The sequence below is a fragment of the Passer montanus genome, unplaced genomic scaffold (genome assembly GCF_014805655.1).
Source record: "Passer montanus isolate IOZ18808 unplaced genomic scaffold, ASM1480565v1 scaffold14, whole genome shotgun sequence".
Lineage (NCBI taxonomy): Eukaryota > Metazoa > Chordata > Aves > Passeriformes > Passeridae > Passer > Passer montanus.
The window spans coordinates 4961278-4985221 of NW_024360941.1; the positions used below are offsets into that span (position 1 = coordinate 4961278).

General features: G+C 36.8%; 1 protein-coding gene across 1 annotated transcript; it reads right to left on the reverse strand.

The window, feature by feature from the left end:
- Positions 1-7468: 7468 nt before the first annotated feature.
- NAF1 (nuclear assembly factor 1 ribonucleoprotein) lies at positions 7469-23540 on the reverse strand. Its single transcript, XM_039700259.1, has 8 exons — positions 23488-23540; positions 22069-22201; positions 19851-19944; positions 16887-16969; positions 15790-15950; positions 12180-12231; positions 10693-10798; positions 7469-8178 (listed from the first exon to the last, which is right to left on the reverse strand). The coding sequence occupies exons 1-8, from the start codon at positions 23502-23504 to the stop codon at positions 7757-7759; spliced, it is 1068 nt and encodes a 355-aa protein (XP_039556193.1). The 5' UTR covers positions 23505-23540; the 3' UTR covers positions 7469-7756.
- Positions 23541-23944: the final 404 nt, after the last annotated feature.

The following is a 23944-nucleotide window of genomic DNA, read 5'->3' on the forward strand; positions in this document are numbered from 1 at the left end:
ACATTTGACAGTGGTAATAATCTGGAAAAAAAAATGTTCTAGTACAATGAAATTGTAGTTTCATTATAAAGATGTGTGAACTTTAAAAAATTCCAAAACAATAACATCATTCACTTTGACAGAATCATAAAATGGTTTGGGTTGGAAGGGACCTTTAAAGGTCACCTAGTCCAACTCCCCTGCCATGGGCAAGGACAGCTTGACCAAGATAGGGATATCTTCAACAAGATTCTTAGAGCCCTATCCAAACTGGCCTTGAATGTTTCCAACCATTGGGCATCCACAGCTTGTCTGGGCAACCCATTCCAGTGCTTCAGCAACCCCATCATAAAACATTCCATCTTTACATTTAGTCTGACTCTACATTATTTTAGTTTAAAACCCTTAGCCCTTGTCCTATTGCTACAGGCGCTACTAAGCAGCCTCTGATCACCTTTCTTTTAAGACCCCTTTAGGTACTGAAAGGCTGCAACAAGGTCACCCTGGAACCTTGTCTTCTCCAGGCTGAACTACTCAAAGTGTCTCTAAACATCTCTTAGCATCTCTCCTCTGGACCCACTCCCAACAGGCACTTGCCTTTCAATATAGTATGGGAATGTACATTATCATCCAGATCCCCTCAAATCTTTTGTCTTACAGGTTTGCTTTTCAGCTGGCTTAAAAAACTGATCCCATTGAAACACAGCCACTTATAAGAAATACAGTAACATAGTGGAGAAGCGACAACCACCTTTTCAGTGCATTTTTACATCCACTTAACCATTCATTAAACACAGACTGAAAACTAAAAAAAAAAAAAAAAGAAAATTAAAAAGCAATCAGGCAGAGCTTCTGTATGACAGTAAATCACTTATGTGACAACATCACATGGAGCAGACAATTAATTGCCTCAGAAAGTGACTTGTCCGGAGTGTGGATCCCTCCATCTGTTATTTGCACAGAGAAAAGACAGGGCACAGCCATCCTAGCATCATAGGTAAAGCAAGGAAAATAACAGATTCTCCCAAAAAAAAAAAAGTGTTTTCTCTGCCTCAAGAGATAATTTAAATTAGCATTTGACTTAACACAATGCAGTAGAATAAGAGCATTAACATGCTCAATTGCTTTGATTCAGCAGCCTTCATGTAACTGCCTAGGCAGCACTAACTCAACAATTTTCTGTCTGCTGCCAAGCTAGCATGAAGCAGATAAAACTATAGTAGCTCTGCATAACTAACAAATACTTATTTGTATATACTCACATATATAATGATAATTTAATATTTACCAAGCACAAGTACTATAAATTTTTATATTAGATATACATGCACACTTTCTTTATATTGATACTACAACTTTTGCCTGGAAATAAAACACTAGATGATAATTAAGGCATTATAAAAAATTCTTCCTTGATTAAAAGATTTACCTTCAAAGATTACTTCTTAAAAGTAGAATGCAAACAAGGCATAAAACATAAGTTTCAAAGATTTTCTATGTCTCCTTTTATATTACGTTATAGGCTAGCTCAGAGTCAGTCATGATTACTGTTTACTCTTATTCTCTGTTCTGGGAATGAAGAACATCACAACCTAACTGGATTAGCTATTGACCACCTGTAAGAAGGCAGCCACTTGTGTAGGGTTTTGGCTCAAAATAAAAAGATTAAAAAATAAAAACACAAAAAAAAATCACTAAGTAAAAGCATTTCATGCTCATTTCTATGACATCCTTGCATTGCACAGAAGAGTAAAGATGGGACTTGAAAAGTTTCTTAACTGGTTTAGACTCATAAGCCTGGGGTAGGAGAAACCTAGTGTCTGACCCTGAGTTCTCTCTGAAATGAAAACTGAACTCCTCTCAGGATCCAAAGTTCAATGTATTCCAGCCATCCATACTAGACAAACTGATTTTATCTGAAATTCCCTTTTTAAACAAAAATACCAACCCAGTCACAGAGCAGAGAAGACATTGACCTAACTTGTGCCTAACTAGAATCACCTCTGAAACAACAATGCTTCTATGGTTAACCATAATAAAGTCATCATACAATGTGCTACATATTCCACCAAAATTACCTCAAACTAAAAAAAAAAAAAACTTTGCTGAGAAATTAGTATCTTTATAAATACTACACATTTTTTACCAGTTTTCCCCTGCTGCTCCTCCAGTGTAAGAAATGGCTGATTTTCTTGAGATTCATGATGGCAATTAGATAATCTGAATGTTCTATACTGTGACATCCATACATGCCTCAATTTTGGAGGGTATGATAATCCTCTTCCTGCTAAGGTCACTGAGTCTTTCTTCTTCCACTATAATGGAATTGCAAAATGAAACAGCAAACAGGATTCTCTGCTCTCAGACAAAGGAGCATCATGACCTACATAACTTACCCAAGGCTGTATTTTTCTCTAGGGAACAGTTACTGTTTCCATCTCAAACTCTGATATCATCACTTCATCGTCTTATGCTGGAGGGATGGGAATTATTAATGTCCAAGTAATGTCAGGGTCAGAATGGTACTGACAGCAAAAATGAGGTACACCATAAAGAGAGTATAATGTGTATATATGGGATACATTGCAAGGAGAACACCAAGCATGCAATAACCAAAAACAGAGCTATCAGTGCACGTGGTACTGTACCTCTTTTGGATATAATGGTGGCAGAGATGAGTGTTGCAGAGTGCCAAAAAGAAAGAAAAAATATACCCCTCTGTTCTCATCACTACAGAAAGCATTTACCAAGACCAAAGATCAAGTGCACCACTATGTGGCAAAGCCAAGCTGTGGAGACTGCAGGGTATCATAAATAAATGTAGAACTATGAATTAAACACATCACAGTGAAGAGTATAACCAAGAAACTAAACACACAAAAGTGCTCACAAAAGTCATTTAATAAAGATTTGCTTCTATATTAGGGGTGTACTGTTACACAGGACAGCCCAGGAAAGGTGCAATTGAGAATGTGAAGATCCAGTAGACAAGTTTAAAAACTCTACAGTCTGGGTTTAATTTTCAATGGCAAATTGAAAGCCTCCCTGAGGATAAACATTCACATAAAGGAGTCAACTGGAAAGTCACAAAATATACTCTTTTCCTGGGTCTACATTGACGAAAAGACTTTGGTTTTTTGCAGGTTTCACATGCATGCAAGTCTCACAAAACAGATTTGAGACCACCTAACATACATACTAAAAATTGAAAGTAAATAGTATTAAACAGATATAGGTAGCATTCTTCTTCTCTTTAAAGAAAACATTAACTTTTCCAAAACACAGACCTTCATAACAACTAATTCAGGTATCAAGCAGCAGTTTCATTCTGATGATTAAGAAGTTTCTAGATATTCCTCTCCTACTTCCCAGAGCAGGAGAAAAAATTACAAGAGTGAAATCTTGCTGATTAGAATGCAAACAATAGTCTTTAAGACTTAATATAAGCAAACTTAAGACACTTCATAACTATAATTGATCCCATAGCAGTTTCAGCCTTTTGCAGGGCAAGTTATTTTCCGCCCATGTACTCGCAACTACTCAGGTGCTCACAGAGGAGTCAGAGAAGATTCTGTGTCCAAGTTCAAAGCGCAGTGTGGGACAGTTGCTCACTCCCGCCCCTCCCTCTGTGTAACTGGCTGGCTTTCTGCTAATAAACAGCAAGCATTGTGCACTAGGCAAGGTAAGACTGGAGGGGGCTGTCATCTATTGGAAAGTGTCCCTGCCTACTGCAGAAGGCTTGGACCCAGATGGTCTTTAGTAACCCCTTCCAATCCAAACCATTCTGTGATTGATAATTTCCATCCATTTCAAACCTCAGCAACTGAACAGCAAATCCTAATAAAGCATTTTTGCAAAACATTGCCTAAAAAATGCAGAGCATCAGATTCACAGGAAAATCAACAATATTATTCTTCCATAGTTCCAACAGATCTCATTTATGGCAAGTGAAGACTACCCCACATTCAACAACTCTGAATAAGCCATAGAGTGATTGAGATAAAGATCATTATTCATGCTTTCCAGATTATGTATTTGCCTTGACAGGTAAACTGTTCTGAAAAAGCCTTGTCATCATTGGCAGTGTTTTCCATTTTTTCACCTGCCACCATAACAAATTTATTACCAACTGTTTTGTGCAGATTCATCAATCCTCTAAATCAGATTATGTGCAGCACTAAATTCTCTAGGCAAGAATACCTTTGAGTTGCAAAGAAATCCAAATTAAACCTGGAAACATCTAAATATAACCTCCAAAAAGCCCTCATTTCTTATTTTCATCTGTACGTCATTAATATGCATCCTGGCATGAGTGCCTTGCATTATTAAAAAGGCCTCATCTAAGGCAAAATCCCAACTTTAGAGAAGATTTGTTAAAAATAATTCTCAGGGGTTTTTTGTTGTTGCATTAAAAAATTTAAAAAAAAAAAGGGTAGCTATTCCTTGATAACGTTCTCAAAATAAATTGTACAATACAAAATGCTTTATTTTCCCCCCTAAGGGAAAATGACAGCAACTAAAACTCTCATTAGCATTAGTTTCCAAACAACTAATAAAGGAACAATTCTTCAATTCATCTTACATCCAGTGAAATGGAAGCACTCATTTCCTGCCGCAAGTCCAACTTTTCAAACAGCATGATTATTTTGTTTATAAAAATCTGAGGTACAATGAAAGAGTATAACAGCATAAATGAAAAGCCAAGCTTCCTAAAAAACAGTAATTCAGGCTAGGCTACTCATGTCTCTTAGCACCTAGACATAAAAAAAAATACTGGTGAGAAAACAGAACTCCAGAACAATGATAGTAATGAAAAGATTAGTTTGGGCTTGGATGGATTTCACAGACCAGCTGGCCCACCTCTCCACTCAAAGATTTTGGACATTACATCTTACAGGCCATTGTCCACAGTCAAATTCGGAATCCCTCAAAGACTGGAGATTCCACCATCTCTCCAAGCAATCTATGGTAGCAGGGGCTTCGCTGCTTCCCACATGACTTGTCAGAGATTTTCTTTTAAGAAACCTGCTCGTCCTTTTGCTGTTCACCTCCAAGATGAGTCCATCCCCTTCCTGCTGCTGACTCTTGTCTAAATTAAAGACCAGCAAAAGCATCACTTTTGTTTATAAGCTTAAGAGGAATGCTGTCAAACGCGCAATTACATTTTCCATTTCCCATGTCATCAGTCACAGTAATTTATACAGTCCAAAAGTTTACTGCATCCATACTTCTATTTGTAAACTCAGCTCTTGGAAAAATCAAGGCAAACCTTCCCCTAAGCTTTTTTTTTCCTCAAGTCTCTCCCCTCCATCCCATGCCTTAAGCTCTCTCTGGAAAGCAGGCCATGAAGAAATGCCTCAAGAAAGGGGAATAACTAAAAATATTACAGAAGTGGCAGAGCTCTATTACAGCTTTCCAGGTTGTATATTAGAACAGACAATAGGAGTCAGAAAAAAAGAAATTTTCAACTGCTAGAAAATACTCTTATTTCCTCTACTTTCTCTACTAGAAATTGACCAAACTGACAGCCCTAAGCCTAGCAATCAGGCAAGTGCACACAATAACAGTATTGCAGTTAACAACCAAGAATTAGTAAAACAACTTAGATTGCAGCATATTTCTGTTAAACTACATTCCATAACCCAGCTTTATACTTGGCTTTGCTACATGCAAAAATATTGTTATGGGGAAGGAGAACACATATGCATTTAAGAAAAATCTTAACAGCCTAATCAAAGAATTATAAGTACAGATCTAATTATTGCAGATCAACATTACTATATTACATAAAAAAACACCAGTTGCAATAGTAGCAATAATTAAGACTCTTGTACCTGCGCTTTCTAGTACTTCACTCCTGCTCCTGGTGTTAATTCTTCAACTGCCCCTTTGGGTCTTAAGGATGATGACGTCTGTGCCAGAGACATACAGAAAGCCACTGGCATCCCAGGTCCATGATGTTTTGACAGTTTCCTTCTCTTTACTACGTAATTGACTCGAAAACACTTACACATTTGATAATTCACTTGTAACATCTCTATCATTGTACCATCCCTTATCACTGGGAATGGTACATACTTGGGTTACTGCTGAGATAGCCAGAAATGCAGCCCCTTATCCTTTCCCCTGAAACATTTACAAGAAACTAGAACTGGGCATTCTTTTTACTACAAAAAATAATCTGCAGGAACCAAGTTAACCATGAATGTCTGGAATGCTGCTCTTCTGAAACTATTTGTTGCCACTGTAGAGTACCTTAACCTTAGCTTGCCAAAAACTGACATCTATACAACCTTCTCAGCTGCACACCCATGAAACAGTAGTTCTAGATATATGAAAGAATATTGTTACTTAAATATATTACAGCAAATTTTCAAGTCTGAAATTAAATTCTAGTTCTGAGTTGCACCATCTTGGACAAGGTGATCCCTACCTCTCTGCATTAAAATTGTACTTCATTCTTAAAGCTGTTAGGAATTAAAATCAAAACAACATCCGCACAGCTTACTTACACTTTACATATTTAAAGTATTAAGGTCAAAATGAGTTTGAGAATAGAAATACATACTGCACACTTTTATCAGTTCAAGGTGACTGTATTGGTAAAGATTCAAAAATCATCACAACTAGTAATGACTTTTCAGTAGAAAAATAATCCTTAAGATGACTGTCCCACAAGTACTTTTTCCTCCTGTTTAAAAAATATTGCTGCATTGTAAGGTCTTCCCTCCTAGTCAGGCAGTCACTTCCATAGAGACTATGCAATTGCAGGACTGGCTCTTTGGACAGGTGGATCCTTGGTTGATAACTTCACCTCCCTCCCAGAAACAAGCTGGGAGAACTGATGAACCTCATCATCTCAGAAGAAACAGTTTAGACTGTAATCAAACAGCAATCCAGTACCATCTGCACTTACAAATTTAAACAAGGGAGTTCTGAAATGGCTTTTTCTCCAACAGACCTGATGACTTCTTCGCAGAAAGGCTGACTGCACACTCTAGTAGGTATTTATGTGCATTTCTGCACTAGGAGCTAGAGAAGCTAGTGACAAGCTAGAGAAATTATGCTGCTTTTAGATTCTAAATTAGACGTGAATAGGTTGATCTTCTAAAACTATTGCAGAAGACTGAATGTGACACAGCAAATCAGCCACTGGTCCAAATTCAGACCTAGGTACTCCAGATATTTTTAAAAAAGAATCATCCAGATGTAGTCTTTTAGTTAAAATGAAATTAGTGAAGTATTGAAAGCTGGATAGTGGTTTATGCCTTATATACAGTGAAAAACTTAGCTCAAAATTTAGATGTCAGATTTTCAGTTCCCATGTAGGTTTCAAAATTTGCAGAAATTGCGAAAAAAGTTTTAGCATAGCAATACACCATAATTCGAAAAATATTATAATATTGTCTATGTGAAATACCCTCATTGCTACTTAACAGTAATTATATAAACTCTTACTTTTATTACAAAATAGATTTCCACCACTACATACCAATCTCCAAAAGGCTTTTATTTATCATCTTAAAGTAGCAGATATTATAAAAATAAACTATTACTCAATATTCAGTTAAATTTATAATATACTTTTTTTTTTTTGAAACAGAAAACAAACATAGAAAAAAATAATTTCCTACAGATGTCCCATAAAGCACAAAATTCTGCATTTGTTCTACCTCTGCAGTAAAAGAATGCATCTCCAAAATAAAGGAATGCAGTCCTGGCAGGCTGTTCTTTCTCCCTGTAAACTGCAGCGCTCTACATGGACCCGTACGGAATCTCATAAAGGCCTGAAGGGAGGAGGATGGCTGTCTGGAGGAGGAGGTGGCGGTGGTGGCGGTGGTGGTGGCAGAAATGAGTAGGATGAGTTGTACACGTTTGGGCCTGTCCACATCATATTCATATTTGAAGGCGGAGGGTGGAATTGATGCCAATCATTGGCATAACCTAAATCTGGAGGAGGAAAGGCATACTGTTGCATCACTGGATTTTCTCTTCGGGGAGGTGGTGGAAACACTGGTGGTTCCTGCTGCATCCTCCTGTCTGAAAAGACCAGTGGTGGTGGTCTTACTTGTGGTCTGAAAAACCCTCGAGGGCCAGATGGAGGAGGAAACAGATCCCTGGAGAACCCTCTGCCACGGTACCCCCTTGAGTAACTTGAAGCAGGCTGTTGCACTGAGTGATGAAGTTCTTTATTCTCACCTAAAGAATAAACAAATATAAGAACGCCCCCCACACAGCTGTAATATTATTTTGGAAAGATCAGGTTTAGTCTTCACAAATCTTTCAAGCTGAAGTCAAAGAAATTTGTAAAGCAATCTTACCAACAAATAATGCTGGCAACTAATACATGAAGAATAAAATAGTAATAGCAAATCTACTGTTTAGTAACTAATCTTGATTGACAGGAGTAATATAAAAAGGATGATCCTGAGAGTTGCAATCTCAGTCTTTAAAAAAGAAATTTTATCTTCTTTCCCTCCAGACTATTCATTTGTATAAATGGATCTCAGGAACACACAAATGTTAAGTATTTTGGAAGCTTTTAAAGCAAGATTTTAGAACAGCCCATTTTAAAACTAAAGATAAATCAACACTGCATTACAATGAAAGGGTAGCCAGCTTTCAGCCCCAATTTGGTATAACAGCACTGACACAAGACACAAGAAATTATTCAAGCTCACAATAATAAAATTAACTTACCCTATCAGAAAAACGACAGTCTCTACCTCTAGCCAATTAGCTTTCATCATTCATCTTTCTAAGACAAATTCTTCCTTGTACAACTCACTCTAAGTATACATTTAATGTTCATGACAAATATACTGCCCCTTTATATAAATATCAAAGAAGATTTACTGGGATTAGGACTATAAAATGAAAAGCAATGAAATACTAAAAATGCTCCAAAGAGCTGTTAAGATATTCAAAAAGCTGCAGAACTTAAACCCTCACAAGGATTTTATGGCTGGGGGCAACAAGGTATTCAGCAATATAACACAGCATAAAAGCAATGAAATTTAAAAACCTGTGTGAACCACATCCTTGGTACTAGACTACATAGCTTTTCAAAGGTTTTTAAGTCTGGAAAGGTAGCTGGATACCAGAACTTCTATTCATTTTCATGGGGGATTAGGAGTTAAGATTCCATTTGTACAAGCAGGCCTCTTGGAAGCAATGAAATACTTGAGTAAGTATTTTTGTTCTTTCATCAAATACTGCAACAAGAGGCAATTTTAATATGCTCATGTAAGTCTTCATCTGAGACCAACTTTGTGCCTCAATTTGTGACATATCGTTGCTGTTGAATTCTACAGCCAAAACAAACTGCACACAACTTCAATCTGTGCCACATTATTTACAAAAAATCCACAGCAAATCTAAACCTATCTTCCTTGACAGAGTGCAGCAGTTCCTCCTGCTATGTTCTCAGTTATGGAACACAGTAACACCCAGTAAGAACAGCTTCAGCAAGCCCTAGGCAAAGGCAGGTCTGCAATAAACTGGCAGAACAAGGATCTGGTGAAAAACACACATATGCTGGATTAACAGAAAAAAATAACCATCAGTAATGAAGAGAAAGTGCATCACAATTCAGATCCATCTCTTAAGGGAAAAAAACTTGTCAAAATCATAGGGCAAAAGCCAGTCCAAGAAAGATCGTGGCTTTTATTTGATAGATAGAACAGAACATTGTACTGCACAAAAAGTATTAAAGGACAGCTACTGATCTCCCAGATCAAGAGAAAAGGGTTTCAGCAGGGCACAATGCATATTAGCTTTACAAAGGAGAGCAGCAAACTCACAGGAGTCTGTCTGAGAAATTCAATGGGGGAAGCACCATGCTGCAGATAGCTGAGTCAATCTGGTAAGTAAGCAGTAGAAGAAGGTAAGGGATGAAAGTTGCATTTAAAAGGAGAGGAATAAAAAGCATGCACCCAAAGCAGACCAGTGAGAACAGAAAAAGACTGCAATATGAATTATTCAACCAAAATGGCAATCAGAAATCAATGTTCTGTCATTAGAGAGACGTGAGAGAAGAGAAAATTTGGTAATGGTAAACACAGCACAGCTGCAAGCATGCACCTGGAACAGATACAACAACAGCAGGAGAAAGGAGAGTAAAGAAGGCTATTCATATTATGAAAATCTGTACACAGCTTTGTTCATCTAATGACTGCATTAGGTAAACACAAAGTTCTCAGCAGGCTACAAAATTAAGAGTTATTTAGAAGAGTATCTGTATTGCCATGGGTGAGGAAGAGCTTCCTTTTAGACAGAGGAGTAAATTCTCCCTCTATGACCCGTATCTCCTTCCTTGATTGCAAAGAAGTGGATTCCAAAAATCGCATATGGCCTTCCTCTGTCTACTCCCAGCACTCAAAGGCTTTAGCTGAACCCCAACCAAATGGTGGCACCTGATCAGAATCCTCACCAGCACTGTCCTAAGAGCCTCTGACTTTCCCCTAACAATTGCTCTGCTGCTATACCACTTCCCTTCCACAGGGCTTCCATTTCAACAGAAAAAAAACTTCGTTTTTCTTCTAAAATAATAAACATGGAATGTAGCCACAAACTCAAATGTAAGTTTAAAAAGTCAAGAATTACTATTAACTGTAGAAAATCTCAGTCACTGAGATAGTTATAAATAGGCATTCCTAACTTAGATTAATAGACATTCACATAGATTAAAGCATTCACATAGCATTCACTCACTTGATGGAAGCGTGTCTGATCTGACTTTCTTCCTTCCTTGACTTTGAGCCTTCTTTTTCTTCTGTTTTGCCTCTCTTTCTACTTCATCATCACTGAAATCCAAAACCTGGTTAAAAAAAAAATCAGCTGGCTTCTCAGTACAATAAAAAAGTTAACACTCTGAAAATTTATCATAACACAATTGATGCATGACTCAGTTATCCTTTCCAATTTTCCTGAAAAGAGCAACATTCCAGTGCTCAACACAAATGTTTGATTACCTATATGTTACTAAGAAAAAAAAAGGAGCTGGCTGGTTACTGCCAAGAAAAAGCTTTCAAAGAGTAACTGCTGATAAAGTGAATTAAAAAATGAATTTTTAAAATAAATAAAAATTAACTTGGTAACTAATACATAATTCAGCATTAAAACTACATTAAAAATTTCTACTCTAAAATTGTCACTACACTGGAATTTTCTGCAGTATATTTAATAACACTTTCTGTTGAATAGCAATAGCAATAAAATTTTCAGCTTTGAGGAATGCTGTCATTTACAACAGATTCAATGTCCCTGCAATGTTTTCTTCTTGTTACACAAGGTTTTGCTACCTTTTGAATTCAAACTTACATGACTGAGGATACAACTAAACAGACAGGTATCTTGAAAATACTATGGCAGACACAAGGCTTATAGGAATTTCAGCTACTTTGTATATGTTTAAAGTAGAAATTGCAAGAAAAAGTGACTCAACTGTTGTGATTTAAAACAATTCAATAAAACTACCAGCCTTGTGATTCTTATTGAATACTCACAAAATGTATAGCTAAAGTGGAGTTAAGGACCACTGACATTAAGTCATTGAAGAAATACTTATAGATTCTATAGCAAATTATGTCAATGGGCACAAGGAGCTCCTAATTCAACATGACCCTGTATGACAGCATTTTTGTGGAAGAAGCCCATGCCAACTCATGGAACTCTTGTTTTATAACAGCAAACTGTAGGGTAAGCTTACTATGAAGCCATTTAAAGAACGCAACAGAGATTTCAAGTTAATTGTGAAGAGCAGACAGTTGAAATGTCCAAGTAGTAAGTTTACAGAGTACTATTAAGCCTTTAAAGACAAACAATTGCTTGCAGACAAAACTGCAGTGAAAGAATGACAGGGACAAAAATTCCCTAACAGAAGCAAAATTATTAAGGAAGGTAAGAGCACTGCTAACCAAAGTTAAACATTCAGGTTGTCAAATATATTCTTGAAGGACTAGAGGAACTGAAGATACACAATTCTGCAAACTGCAAAAAGCAAGCAGAGAGACAGGTAGTACTCTCTACACTCACTATGAGACCTCTCCAAGGTCCATGATCCTTTCTTTCAATGAAGAGGTACCTTCAAGTCTTGCCTCCATAAAAAGATAAGCTTGCTAATTACTTGCTCTGCACAAAATATTTTCCACATATGACTTGTGTAAAAACAATAAACAAAAAAACCCCTTTATAATTACTTCAGGTGGTGGTTCTTGGTCATTCTTCCAAGATGCATCTGAACCTTTTTCCCTGAAAGAAAAAAAAAACAACACAAAACGCAAATTAGACAATCCAGATAAAGGAAGGCTAGCACCTTCTATAAGGTACCAGGTCTCCCAGAACAGGAGTTTCCTCTTTTCAAAGAGTTAGTTTTTAATATTGTTTATAAGCAAACATTAACATATAGGTCAACTTGGGGCTTCACTACTCTTGAATAATCTTCCCACTTCATGTGATGACTGAACATTTCAGTCAAATATCCTAACATTGAGTTTTAGTCAATATCCTCTAAACAGATCCTTTTGAACCTTAATTGCTTTAAACCTGAACTGAGCTCACTGCAACTTTCTTATGCTAACTGTTGACAACAATCACAAGCATTCCTATTCTTCTGGTTTCAGAACATGTATCCTCAGTTTAAAAGAACCTGCTTATTCAGTAGGACACATGAACTCATTCAGTGGGACACAGGCTTTCAGTATAACTACAGCAAAGTAAATTCAGAAGACCCTCAGTGCTTGGCTTACAATCTTATTAAGACAATGTTAGCTAGGTAACTAGGTTTCACCTTTTATTTTTTGCAAATGTAAAATTAAATTGCAAGGCAAAAGACATTTAAAGACACAAAAGCTCAATTGTCTTGCCTTGACAAGCACCAAAATAAATTTGGATTAGTCTAATTTATTTAACCTACTGCAAAGTCCTTCACTAAAGATCAAGTAATTTCTTGGATTAGCAAAGAAACATATTTAAATTACACTGTCAGTAGTCTTGAAGTTTTTTTCCCTGCTGCTCTCAAATTTTATGTGTTTTGGTCTGAAATGTCAAGGTACAATCCTTATCTATGCAGAAAAACTGTATAAAACAGTGCAATACTGAAAATGGAACCACACAGCTAAAAACATCTACGTGCTCAGTGTAAAATGCCCTCAGTCACTGCTCCAATAAACAAGAGTTTTTTATGTATCCATCAAGTCAGCAACACTCAAGCAGCAGTAACTACAAAAAAAAGACATAACCATCGGCATCAGCAGCCTGTACTTCAGAGGTGCTTAGTTACACCCATGAGAGCCCGGGCAAGTCATCTGGAGGTACCTTGTGCCTCAGTCCCTAACTACAAAACTGAAGTTCAACCTCTACATGTCCTTTTGACATTATGAGCAAAAAGGAAGGCAAGGAAGACATTTTGAAGTTCAATTAGAAGAAAACATTACAGGGAGGAACATAAGGACTCTATACAAGTTATTTCTCAGCTGTAGAAAACTCATTTTATTATTATGAACTGAACTGTTTCTTCCTTTCATCTTGTTATTTTGGAGCAACACATGCCAGCCAGAAATACCAGAGCTCACAAGAACTGCCAAGACCTACAGTCACTCAGCAATATGTAACATCACTGACAGCAAACTTTAAACCATTCAAGGTCAGGCAGCTTATCTCACTGACCCAAAGCAGCCTTCCTCATTTCAGCAAACAAAAACTGCTTTTCATGCTCTGAGGTATTTAATATCTTCTGCAAAGAACAATACAGTAATTCTTTTGACTTGTGAAGTTACATACTGTAAGATCTTGAAGTCTAACAAAAGGTAATTCAGAGGAATCATGAAAATACATGAGCTTTTTTTGAACTGGGTTTCAGACAATACAACACAAGCCTATCTTTAGCAACAAATTATTTTGCATTCAGAAAGTTTTACACTACACTTTCACTTATTTTTCTGTAGAGTGTAAGGCTTATTCATAGCACTGCAACTTCGTACAATGCAAGCAGATTGCATTTCAGACTTCAGAAAAAGCTTCAAATTCAGTGTTTCTTTCAGATCTTAATCTTGATTCCTTTCCTTTTCAAAGAACCATCACAGTTTTGAAACTTTAAGCCTGTAATACTCCACAATCTGGTCTGCACACAGTCAAACTAAGAAAAAGCAGAAAATAAAAATTATTGGTTATCAAATTTGCCATCTACTAAGGTACAAATGTCTTTAGTGGATCACTGACCAAAGCCTGACTTTTCTACTATTCATGTCACATTCTTATAGCATTGAAGTGTCTTTATACAGCATTACAGCACAATTCAGAAATCAGAAATTCTTCATCTGTTTTTAATGAAACCTATTTAGTGAAAAGGCAGCTTCAGTCAATAGCACCAAATGCTTCACACAAGCTTAAGAAACTGGACTGACAAAACCCAGAAATGAATTATTGTTTTAATGTACTGTAACTTAAGTCACACTACTCATCCTGATCAAGACAAGAAACAATGTCTGAAGCACTGTTCAGCTGTCCTGGTAAGTCATGGAAGTCTGAAGGATGGTACCCAGGTTTCAGGTTTTTACCACCTAAGACAATGAAGTACTACCAAATGAAAAAAGGTTTTCCAAACTATTTCCAAAGCATGAAACAAAGTAAAACACAAGTCTCCCATCTCAGATGCTAAGTACAGCACACAGTTATTGATGCAGCAAGCAGATGATTAAAGTCTGTGCACTTTACTGTGCTAAGCAACAAAGTTTAATAGCGCAAATCAAAGACCAGCTGGCATCAAAATGCTGCAGAAAAACAAACAAGCATCAGAGCAAGAAAGTGATCTATTTTGGTCCTCACTGAAGGAAAGAAAACATGCTTGTTGCTTGCACCGAAATAAGGAAGTTAAAAAGAAGACTCTTGCAGGTCTGACTAAAGAAAAGAACTATTCAGTATGAATACTGGCACAGCTGTAATGTATGCAGACAATTAACCAACCCCTGAGAACTAATCCTAAGAAACAGTCACTTGTATGACACAAGATATCTAGCCTATAGTTATTTCAGATGATTGCTCATCAATAATTAGAACATTAATATCTAGCTGTCATTTATTATGTTTTATTTCTTAGTTTGTATCTTTGAGTACACTTTCCTCTAACTGGCGTCAAGTCCTATTTATGCGTGCTACTTTCCTCAGACTGGGATACACAAACACTGCTGAGAAGTTTCTGAACATCATACTACCTTGTCACTCAAATCTCTCCTCTCTTGCAAATTTAGAGGGTAATTTTTATCTAGAATTGTTATCCTCCAATTGTGAAACTTACTGATAATTACATTTCAATTCCAGCATTATGATATGAAATAAAAATAGTAACTTAATACAGACTTGTTCAGAATGCAAACAAGTTTATAATCAGTTCTGAAACTATAAACGAATCTAAAGAGTAACAAAATCTGGAAAGTTCATCTTGAAAAACTCTTTTTTGTACTCCAGAATATGTGTATCAGAGGGTATGGAGGAAGTATGAATGAACTTTTCTAGCTGTGGTATTTTAGTCAACAGCAGCATAAAAAGAAAGCAAGCTTAATATATTAAGTAGAATAAGCTAAACTTTAGTAATTACAGCACTTAAAAGGCTTGCAGTTTACAGCTACTCTTTTTTGTACTCCAAGGCAAAATAGTGCAGTCTTGTTATTACAAAATAGTTGAGAATATTTCAAGAAAACATACAGTATTAAGCTTAGTATTACAGTTTCTCACTGAAGACTCAACTTTAATGCAACATTTTTGCTATATAAGAAAACAATATAAACAGATCAGAAAGTAAATCAGACTCACTGTTTTAGTTTTTCTGCAAATATATACTGGGTGAAGTCTTCTACTGATGGAGCAAAATACATGCTATCTTGCACATTAATACCCTTCTCTTTGATATGCTCAGAGCTGTTAAATCTTAGCACATAAAAAGGATGTGAAACAGGACCAAATATCTCAAATATCTGAAAGAAATAAAATTAAAATGCTTAAGTAAACTACAAGTAGATTAGTAGTAGCTAATTTCATTGCAGACAATGATATTTAAGAAGTCCAATATATTTTCAAAATGCAGCATTAAATAAAAGTTCCTTTCACACTTTTTTATTATTGAATTTTGTTTGACAGTGTATTTCCCCAACTACTGCTCTTTATGATGCGGAACAGTAAGTTCTCATAGCCTTAGTAATCCCTCCTTTTGTCAAATCTCTGGTTTTCTCTGCCTGTTATGCTTTCAAGTCTCGTAACACTTGGAAGAATCTCCCGATCATTTTTTCCTCCAAGTTCATCTTAACAAGATGCCTTTACAACAGTTACTGCTTGTTTCCCAGTTCCATGGAGAGCAGACAATCCTGCCATGTTTTACAGAATATCTGCAATTCAGGCTAAGTTTGTTCCACTCACATCAGCATTTAGAGATATTTCAGTAGTAACCATTGTGGACGATGGCTTTCCTTCTACAGAAAAACAGAGGATTCAGTACAACAACCCTCTCAGCAAACATTCATCACTGGCTTTAAATCAGAACAGCACAGCATAGAAGAAAACACTCTCCATTTTTCATAAAATTTCACTCTAACCCCTGCGTCTACCTGGCAGTAAAAGAGCACACAGCCTGTTATTCCAACGCATCATACATCTGAAAACTATCTCTTCCTCCCCTCTCAAACACTGGAAACTCACCAGATACTGTAATTCTGCAAGGATGCAATTAATTCCAGGTTAGGAATTCTTGAGATTTAAAAAAACAGATGAATATAGCAAGAGTCAAAGGCACAGAGAAAACCTCTAGATCAAGAAAACATTATCTTTCATTTAGTAGACTTCAACTCTATTTTCTGTAGCACTAAAGAATACTTCCAATTCTGTATTAGAATAACAAGTTTTTATTTTACACCCACCTTTCCTACTGCTTGCCGATCTTCTTTAAAAATTATGCTTTCCTCATTTACTGGAGGTAGGCCTCTCAGTGATTCAATTATTACTAAAATGGAAATAAAAAAATAAATTAGAACTTTATGTTTCAACAGCATGTAGTTAATTGCAGTAAAACTCAAACCACACCACTACTTGTCTACTTCCGTTTGTAGAGCTGCAACCAAATATTCTTGCACATGTTTAAAAGTACGTATTATCACACACTCCTTCTCCAATGATACATGAGTGCTAATGCACTCTGTTGTTTACAGAATTATTGTTCTCTGAGGTAAAGAGAGTCGTAAGAATCACACCAGAACACGAAAGCTTTCTGGCAGTTCAGTCACAGTAGCAACTGATGGTGTTTATACATGCATATACCCAATCTGTTAGACATTCTGCAATTTAATGCCACAGAAGTCTCATAGATATTTGGGCCTAACAATCATTGCTCAATTAAGCTTTCTGTTGTTTTACAGGTAGAGAAATTCATTCTCAATGACTGTCCATCAGCAAATAAAGTCACTCAAGTATATAGTGTCACTCAGACTCCAGAGAAAGCTCAAGATCTTCACTGCTAAACTCACATAAAAGGACTTTCAGCGATCAACATGCCACCAAACTAAAAGTTACTGCTACTACCGCAATCTGCAAAAAACTTAATGTGCCAAACAAGGAAATGAAAATTCCACAGGCTTAACAGTTCACTGAATTTCAAGAGAATTTGTGAAATCAATTTCTTTTGTGCCTACCTTTAAGATAAAACATATAGTGAAAATACCCAATGTGTTGTTCAAACCTCATGAGAAATATACCTTAGCAAAAAAAAAAAAAAAAAAGACAAAAACCCCCAAACATCTACACAAAAAAATCCCTAAAAAAAAAAAACCAAAAACCAGACAAAACCCCCAAACACCTACACAAAAAAATCCCTACACAAGAACAACCAAACACCAAAACCTCTCAGATTATGTTCTCAACTTGATTCACCACGCGTAGCTTCCAGCCTGCAGTAGGCTGAGGAAAATATATTCTGAAAATGTACAACACACCAGTCCCATGAAACTTAGGAGAAACATTACCACTTCCAACCTATCTGACTTACAGCTTCCCATACCCCAACCCATCCTAAATTATCAGCTTCTACTCTTGCAGAGCCCAAAGTACAGCCCCAGGGAAAGTTTCTCATATACACCAAAGCTGTTTACTTTCCAGATCCCAACCCACACAGTGAATTTTTCTCTTCTATTTAAATACCTTGAAGCAAAACACAGCACAAGTTTTGTTAAATTCTGATACACTGAGCAGAAGTTCACAGAAAGTACTGTCATTTTGCTTTTAGCTACTGCACAGCAAGCATGAACCTACACTGTTCTAGCCTGAAATTTACCTCACAAGATGAAATATCCACTTACAAGTATCACTCACTCACTGCACACTGATGAACTTGGAAGCTTGCTGCAGAGAACAGCAGAGATTCTTAGGGACATCAAAGGGACAGAAAAAGAATACTGACTGTTGTGTCAGAATAATATTGGTGGCTTCCAAATACAAAATCAACTCCCGTCAGATCAGATACAAACCTGGTATACAGCGGTATCAATTTAGTTCAAAAATCAAAACAAAAATCCCCAATTAGCTGGGATCCCTAATATAGCCACAAATAACTGGAATTGATGACTGTTTTCAGAAGAACTGTAAAGAAACTAAAATGTGGAAAAAGAAAAGTCATAAAGCAAGGTAGGAAAATCAAGAAAATAATCACAGATATCCTGGGGGTTTATGCCATTCATATAGTTTTACTTCATTATGAGTATTAGCTTGTTTTCTAGCTTTCACCAACAAATCTAATTCAACACTTTATAAATGTACATAGCATAAAGTAGGATGTGGCTTGAAGACTTCACCTACCAGTAAGCTGGTATTGGAGAAAACATTATACTCACCAGTGAGGATTAGAATTAAGGATGGTTTTCAAAACTGCAGTCTTATAATAGCAAGTATGATTCAAATTGTTTTTAAAACCTGTTTTCAAACTACCATTTTAGCTGAAGGCAGCCTTCTTGAAACGCCCATTATTATCAATAAGCAAGAAAGGGCAAAGTGGAAAAGAACCAGATTACCACCTTCAACACCCTCCTCCCAGCTTCTTGCAAATGAATGAAATTAAATATGACTACAATAAAATAATGTAGAGGAATTGCCTGTATTACCTGAAGTCTTTTAAAAGAAAAATTAATAGCAAAAGTTACATACTTTCTTTTGTACTACATTCAGCCTAAATACTTCAAATTTGAATTTAATTTCTAATTTTCATAAGCAAACTGCCTGGAATGCAGTTCAAGCAGAAGGAACACTTGAAACAGCTTAAATACAAACACACTGTGGATGTTTTAGTAATATGAGCTTCAGCAAAACTTTGATTTCATTTATCAAATACTGAGGTCCTACACAGATCCAAAAAGATCCCTAAATCTCAATGCCTGCAGTTAAGCTTACATCCATTCTGTATCTCAATCACATTAAGCTTACCCTCCACCTATAAATCATGTTAGTCACACCATCCTCTGACTGCTGACAATGGGCAGCTTTCATTTGCTCAAGGTGCCAAAAGTGGAAGGAATAAAGATATAAATCAATAAATAAATGAATGAACTTGCACTGCTGAAGAAACAAGTCTATTTCCTGTCCTCATCTACTAACAAGCAAGCACTTGGGACTGCATTGTACTGCATCTGTGCTTTCAGCTCCTACATATGCAGGGATTATTCAAAAGTAGCACCTGCAACTGTAAGACCTTGTTAAAACATTTAAATACACTAACTGTGGGCAGTGTCAATATAAAAACCATAATACACAGCAGAAAAAAAGGGGTCTGAATTAAAAAAATTAAAGATGGAAGTCACATAGAAACACAATTAAAAGTAAAACAAACATATCTTGCCTACCTAGCTGCTCAACGACACTGGAAACTGTCCCAAAGAGCTTCAGTTCAACATTATCTGGAAGAATTATTGATAAGTCTTCAACAGGAGGCAATTTCTGCAAACATCAAGTCAATGTTTAGAATATTATATCACACAAAGGCACTTACCACTTTGTCACTGCAGAAATTTGACAGTTTGGAAAAATCCCCTGGCATTTTGAAGACTTATTTTTAAAAAATCTAGTTTGATTTGCCTCTTTCAGAATCATCCTAAATGAATTCATCTTGGGGGACCACCACTTTTAAGGCAATCTCTCCTACAGAGACACTGCTCTACATATTTCCTTCACAACCATGGCAGAAACCAGTTTTATTTAAAAGAAGAAAGCCAACAACTGACAGGCATTTCATCCAAGCTCAATATACAACACAATAATTAAACAATCAGAAATCAAAAAATAAGACCACTTGCAATAACATCCAATGCATGCTGAAGAAAAATGTATGCTGCAAGAAGCAATATAGCATAAAATACACCAAATGTGTATCATCTGATTCAACAAATGGAGTCTGTCCATTTATATCGTGACTTGGATCATTATAGAAGATGTAAACATCATAACAACCTATACAAAGGGAATTATTTTTAGCTGAAAGTTGCATTTGGTACTAGACATCAGAGAGAACACAAAAAGCCAAACTTCAGATACAAAAATGAGTACTACACAATATGAGTACTACACAATATTCAAATTAGGCTTTTGCCCATATAAGGATCAAAATCTACTATCAAAGACATTAACACCAAGTTCATAATCTCCAATTTACCCACAAACTCAGATTTCTATGTATATACTATGCTGCTGTGAATTCAGTAAAGACACTATGAAATACAAGAAGACTAGAGTAAGCATTTTGTTCAAATTCAACACCCTGATCTTAGCACTGAACTGCACTTTTAAAGAGTACAACTCAAAATAAAACCCCACACAAACAGAAGAATCTTACCTCGGTTTATCAACACCTCACCTGATAATCTTTACTCTTAACAAAAGTGCCTGGCAAAGGCTTAGAGAGCAATGATGAATTCAGTAAAGACTTTATGAAATACAAGGAAACTAGAATAAGCATTTTGTTCAAACTCAACACCCTGATCTTAGCACTGAGCCGCACTTTTTAAAGAGTACAACTCAAAATAAAATCCCACACAAACAGAAGAATCTTACCTCAGTTTATCAACACCTCACCTGATAATCTTTACTCTTAACAAAAGTGCCTGGCAAAGGCTTAGAGAGCAATGCAAAGAACAAAAAGGCTGAGACCTTCCCAAATGCTGTACCACTAAACACAACCATAAATTCAGATAAAAACACCATCTACACCATCCATCTTCTACTGGCCAGTGATTTTTCCAACATTAAATCAATTCACTGCTAAGACTTAACTGAGTCACTTTTGTAAGAGAATTCAAAGGTCAAAGACAAGCAGGAAGGTAACATTCTGATCCTGTATTTCAAAATGGTACTTTCTGCCACACTATATACAGTATCTGCCAATCCTTGTTTCAAAGCAAGAGATTTTTGAAACAGTTCCACTAACAATCCTTAATACCTATACCTGAAAAAACATGACTTTCTATGCTATTAACTGTGGTGGGTTTCACTGCAGAAAAGTCAATTTTCTTCACAGTGGCTGTTACAGGTTGTGTTTTCGATCTGTGCTGGCAACACTGCTAACAATACAGAGATGTTTTTATTATTGCTGAGCAGGGCTTAGATAGAGCCAAGGCCTCTTCTGCCTTTCATGCCAACCCACCAGTGAGGGGGTGCAAAAGGAGCTGGGAAGGGCACAGCCAGCACAGGTGACCTGCACAGACCAAAGGAACATTCCACACCACGTAACATCATGCTCAGGATACAAAGCTGGGTGAAAAAGGAGAACAAGGGACATTTCCAAGGATGGTGTTTGTATGTCCAAGCAAAAGTTACACACAGAGCCCAGCTTTGCTGGGGATGGCAGAACACCTGCCTGTCCTGGAAAGTGGTAAATCAATTTTTGGGTTTGCTTTGCTAGTGTGGGTGGCTTTTGCTTTACCTACTAAACTGTGTATAGCTCAGCCTTGGCATTGTTTTTTTATATTCTGATTCTATCCCCATCTTGACACAGGAGGACTGACTTAAAATATAAATTTTTAGCTGGGTTAGTAGCAAAGGGTTTAAAAAATACTGCACTGTACTTACATCAATAGGCAACTCATCCTTTGTCCTAAGACAGTAAGATCTGTTATCCTTCTCATGTGGATGAACATCTTCATCAGATAGTGCTGAAGATGAAGAGAAGAGTGTAGTTGATGAACTATCTGAATCTGTATCACTGAATAAAAAAAAAAGCAAACATGGGAGTTACAATACTGCCTTCTCACAGTCACAGTTCTTGTAAAATCCCAACATTAGCGTAACAATGAGTGAAAGTTAAGAAAATACTTATTCCAAGCAATGCATCTTGCACAATGAAGGGGGGGAAAAAAATCAACATTTTGTAAATAAAATTGATTAGTTTTGTAATTCATGTCCTGTCCAAATCCCCTGGTAAATATTCACAGAATTATTCACAGAATAATTCAGTATTTGTCACTGTCACATGCATAAGGGATGTTTACTGTCCTAGACTTTTAATATTTCAAGTAAAGAGGGGAGTAAGAAGCCAGTCCTTATTCATGTTAACATGTTTGTTTTAGCAAAGGTCCAGGTTCTTCAAGGGCTGGTGGAACAAAAAAATGTGGAGCAATTGATCCCAATAACTGAAGAAACACAATACAAACCTTACACAAAAAACACACTGACATAAGCCAACTTTTGCAAAACAACCTTTCTTACCTGAAGGAAAAAAAACCCACGCCATTCTAGATTCCTGTAATACCAGTCTCATTCCCAAGTAAATGAATGGCTTTCTGTTGCTCCTTTCTTTATTTCAACAAATGACAAGAAATAAGAGCACCTCTCCAAATAAACCTTTTGAAAAGGTCCAATACAGACTTCTTGGAACAACATCAATATAGCAGAAAGACAAAAAAAAAAAAATCAGACTAAAAGACTGATCAGAGGAGGGAGTTAAAGAAAAAACAAAACAAAGACTGAGATACATGGAAGACAGATAAGTTATGAAAATTTCATCTTTAGGGTTCATCAGCACAACAGATTTTGGAAGTAAAACACACTAGACACAGGTGAAGCCCCTGGAATTTCACTCTCTCTCACTTCATGATATTCAGGCAATACTTTGAACCAACAAAAGTACTTCTGAAGTCAAACTTGAACCAATTAGCTGTTAATGAAGCTTTGTATCTTTAAGAGGAGATTCTTAGACTTCATTTTAGCCTCCTCTAGTCAAAAGAAGCACATGGCCATCCTGCTGCACCGACCAAGTAAGACAACACAAAACTTACTGCAACAATGAAAGCGTGCAGACTTCTAACACTACAACAGAGCCCACATTTAACCAGTTAGTTTTCACCAACTACACTGACCACCAATGCACAGATGCAGCAAACAGAAGATGGAACCATTAAAAAAGGGAAAAAAAAAAAAAATAAGTTGAGCATGAGCTTTCCCACTGACATGCCAACATCAGAGCACGTGGTGTGGGAGCAGCCTCCCCACCTTGCAGGACTCTGCATCCAGGATTTGCAGCAGTAACACCGCCGGCGGGGGGAGGCGGGAGGGGCGGGGCCGCGAGCGGGGCGGGCACGGCCATGGAGCGTGAGGGCACGGCACGGCACGGCACGGCACAGCTCGGCACGGCTCGGGGTGGGGTGAACCCTGCACCCGCGTTTGGTGTCTGTGGGGCCTGCTTAAAACACACAGCTAAAGCTTATGGCTGCTCTTGCTGAGGACCTGCTGGGAGGGATTAGTTTTTCTATTTTATAACTGTGTTGACAATACAGAGTCATGTAATTAAAACTAAAGATAAAAGCTGTATAATGTCAAATTACTGTACTAGTAGTAATTTGTATTACTTTGACGTAGTGACTCCGTAATGATAGTGACTGTATAACAATGCCAAGCTCTCCAAAATATGTCTGTCTGTTTGTGTTCTGCATTTGCCATTAATACTTAC

Coding starts and splice junctions, on each gene's coding strand:
- NAF1 (XM_039700259.1), bottom strand. Junction 19,945..22,068: donor AGGATGAGTTGCCTATTGAT/GTAAGTACAGTG, acceptor TGATGTTTGCAG/AAATTGCCTCCTGTTGAAGA. Junction 12,232..15,789: donor TTTGCAGAAAAACTAAAACA/GTGAGTCTGATT, acceptor TTTTTCTTTCAG/GGAAAAAGGTTCAGATGCAT.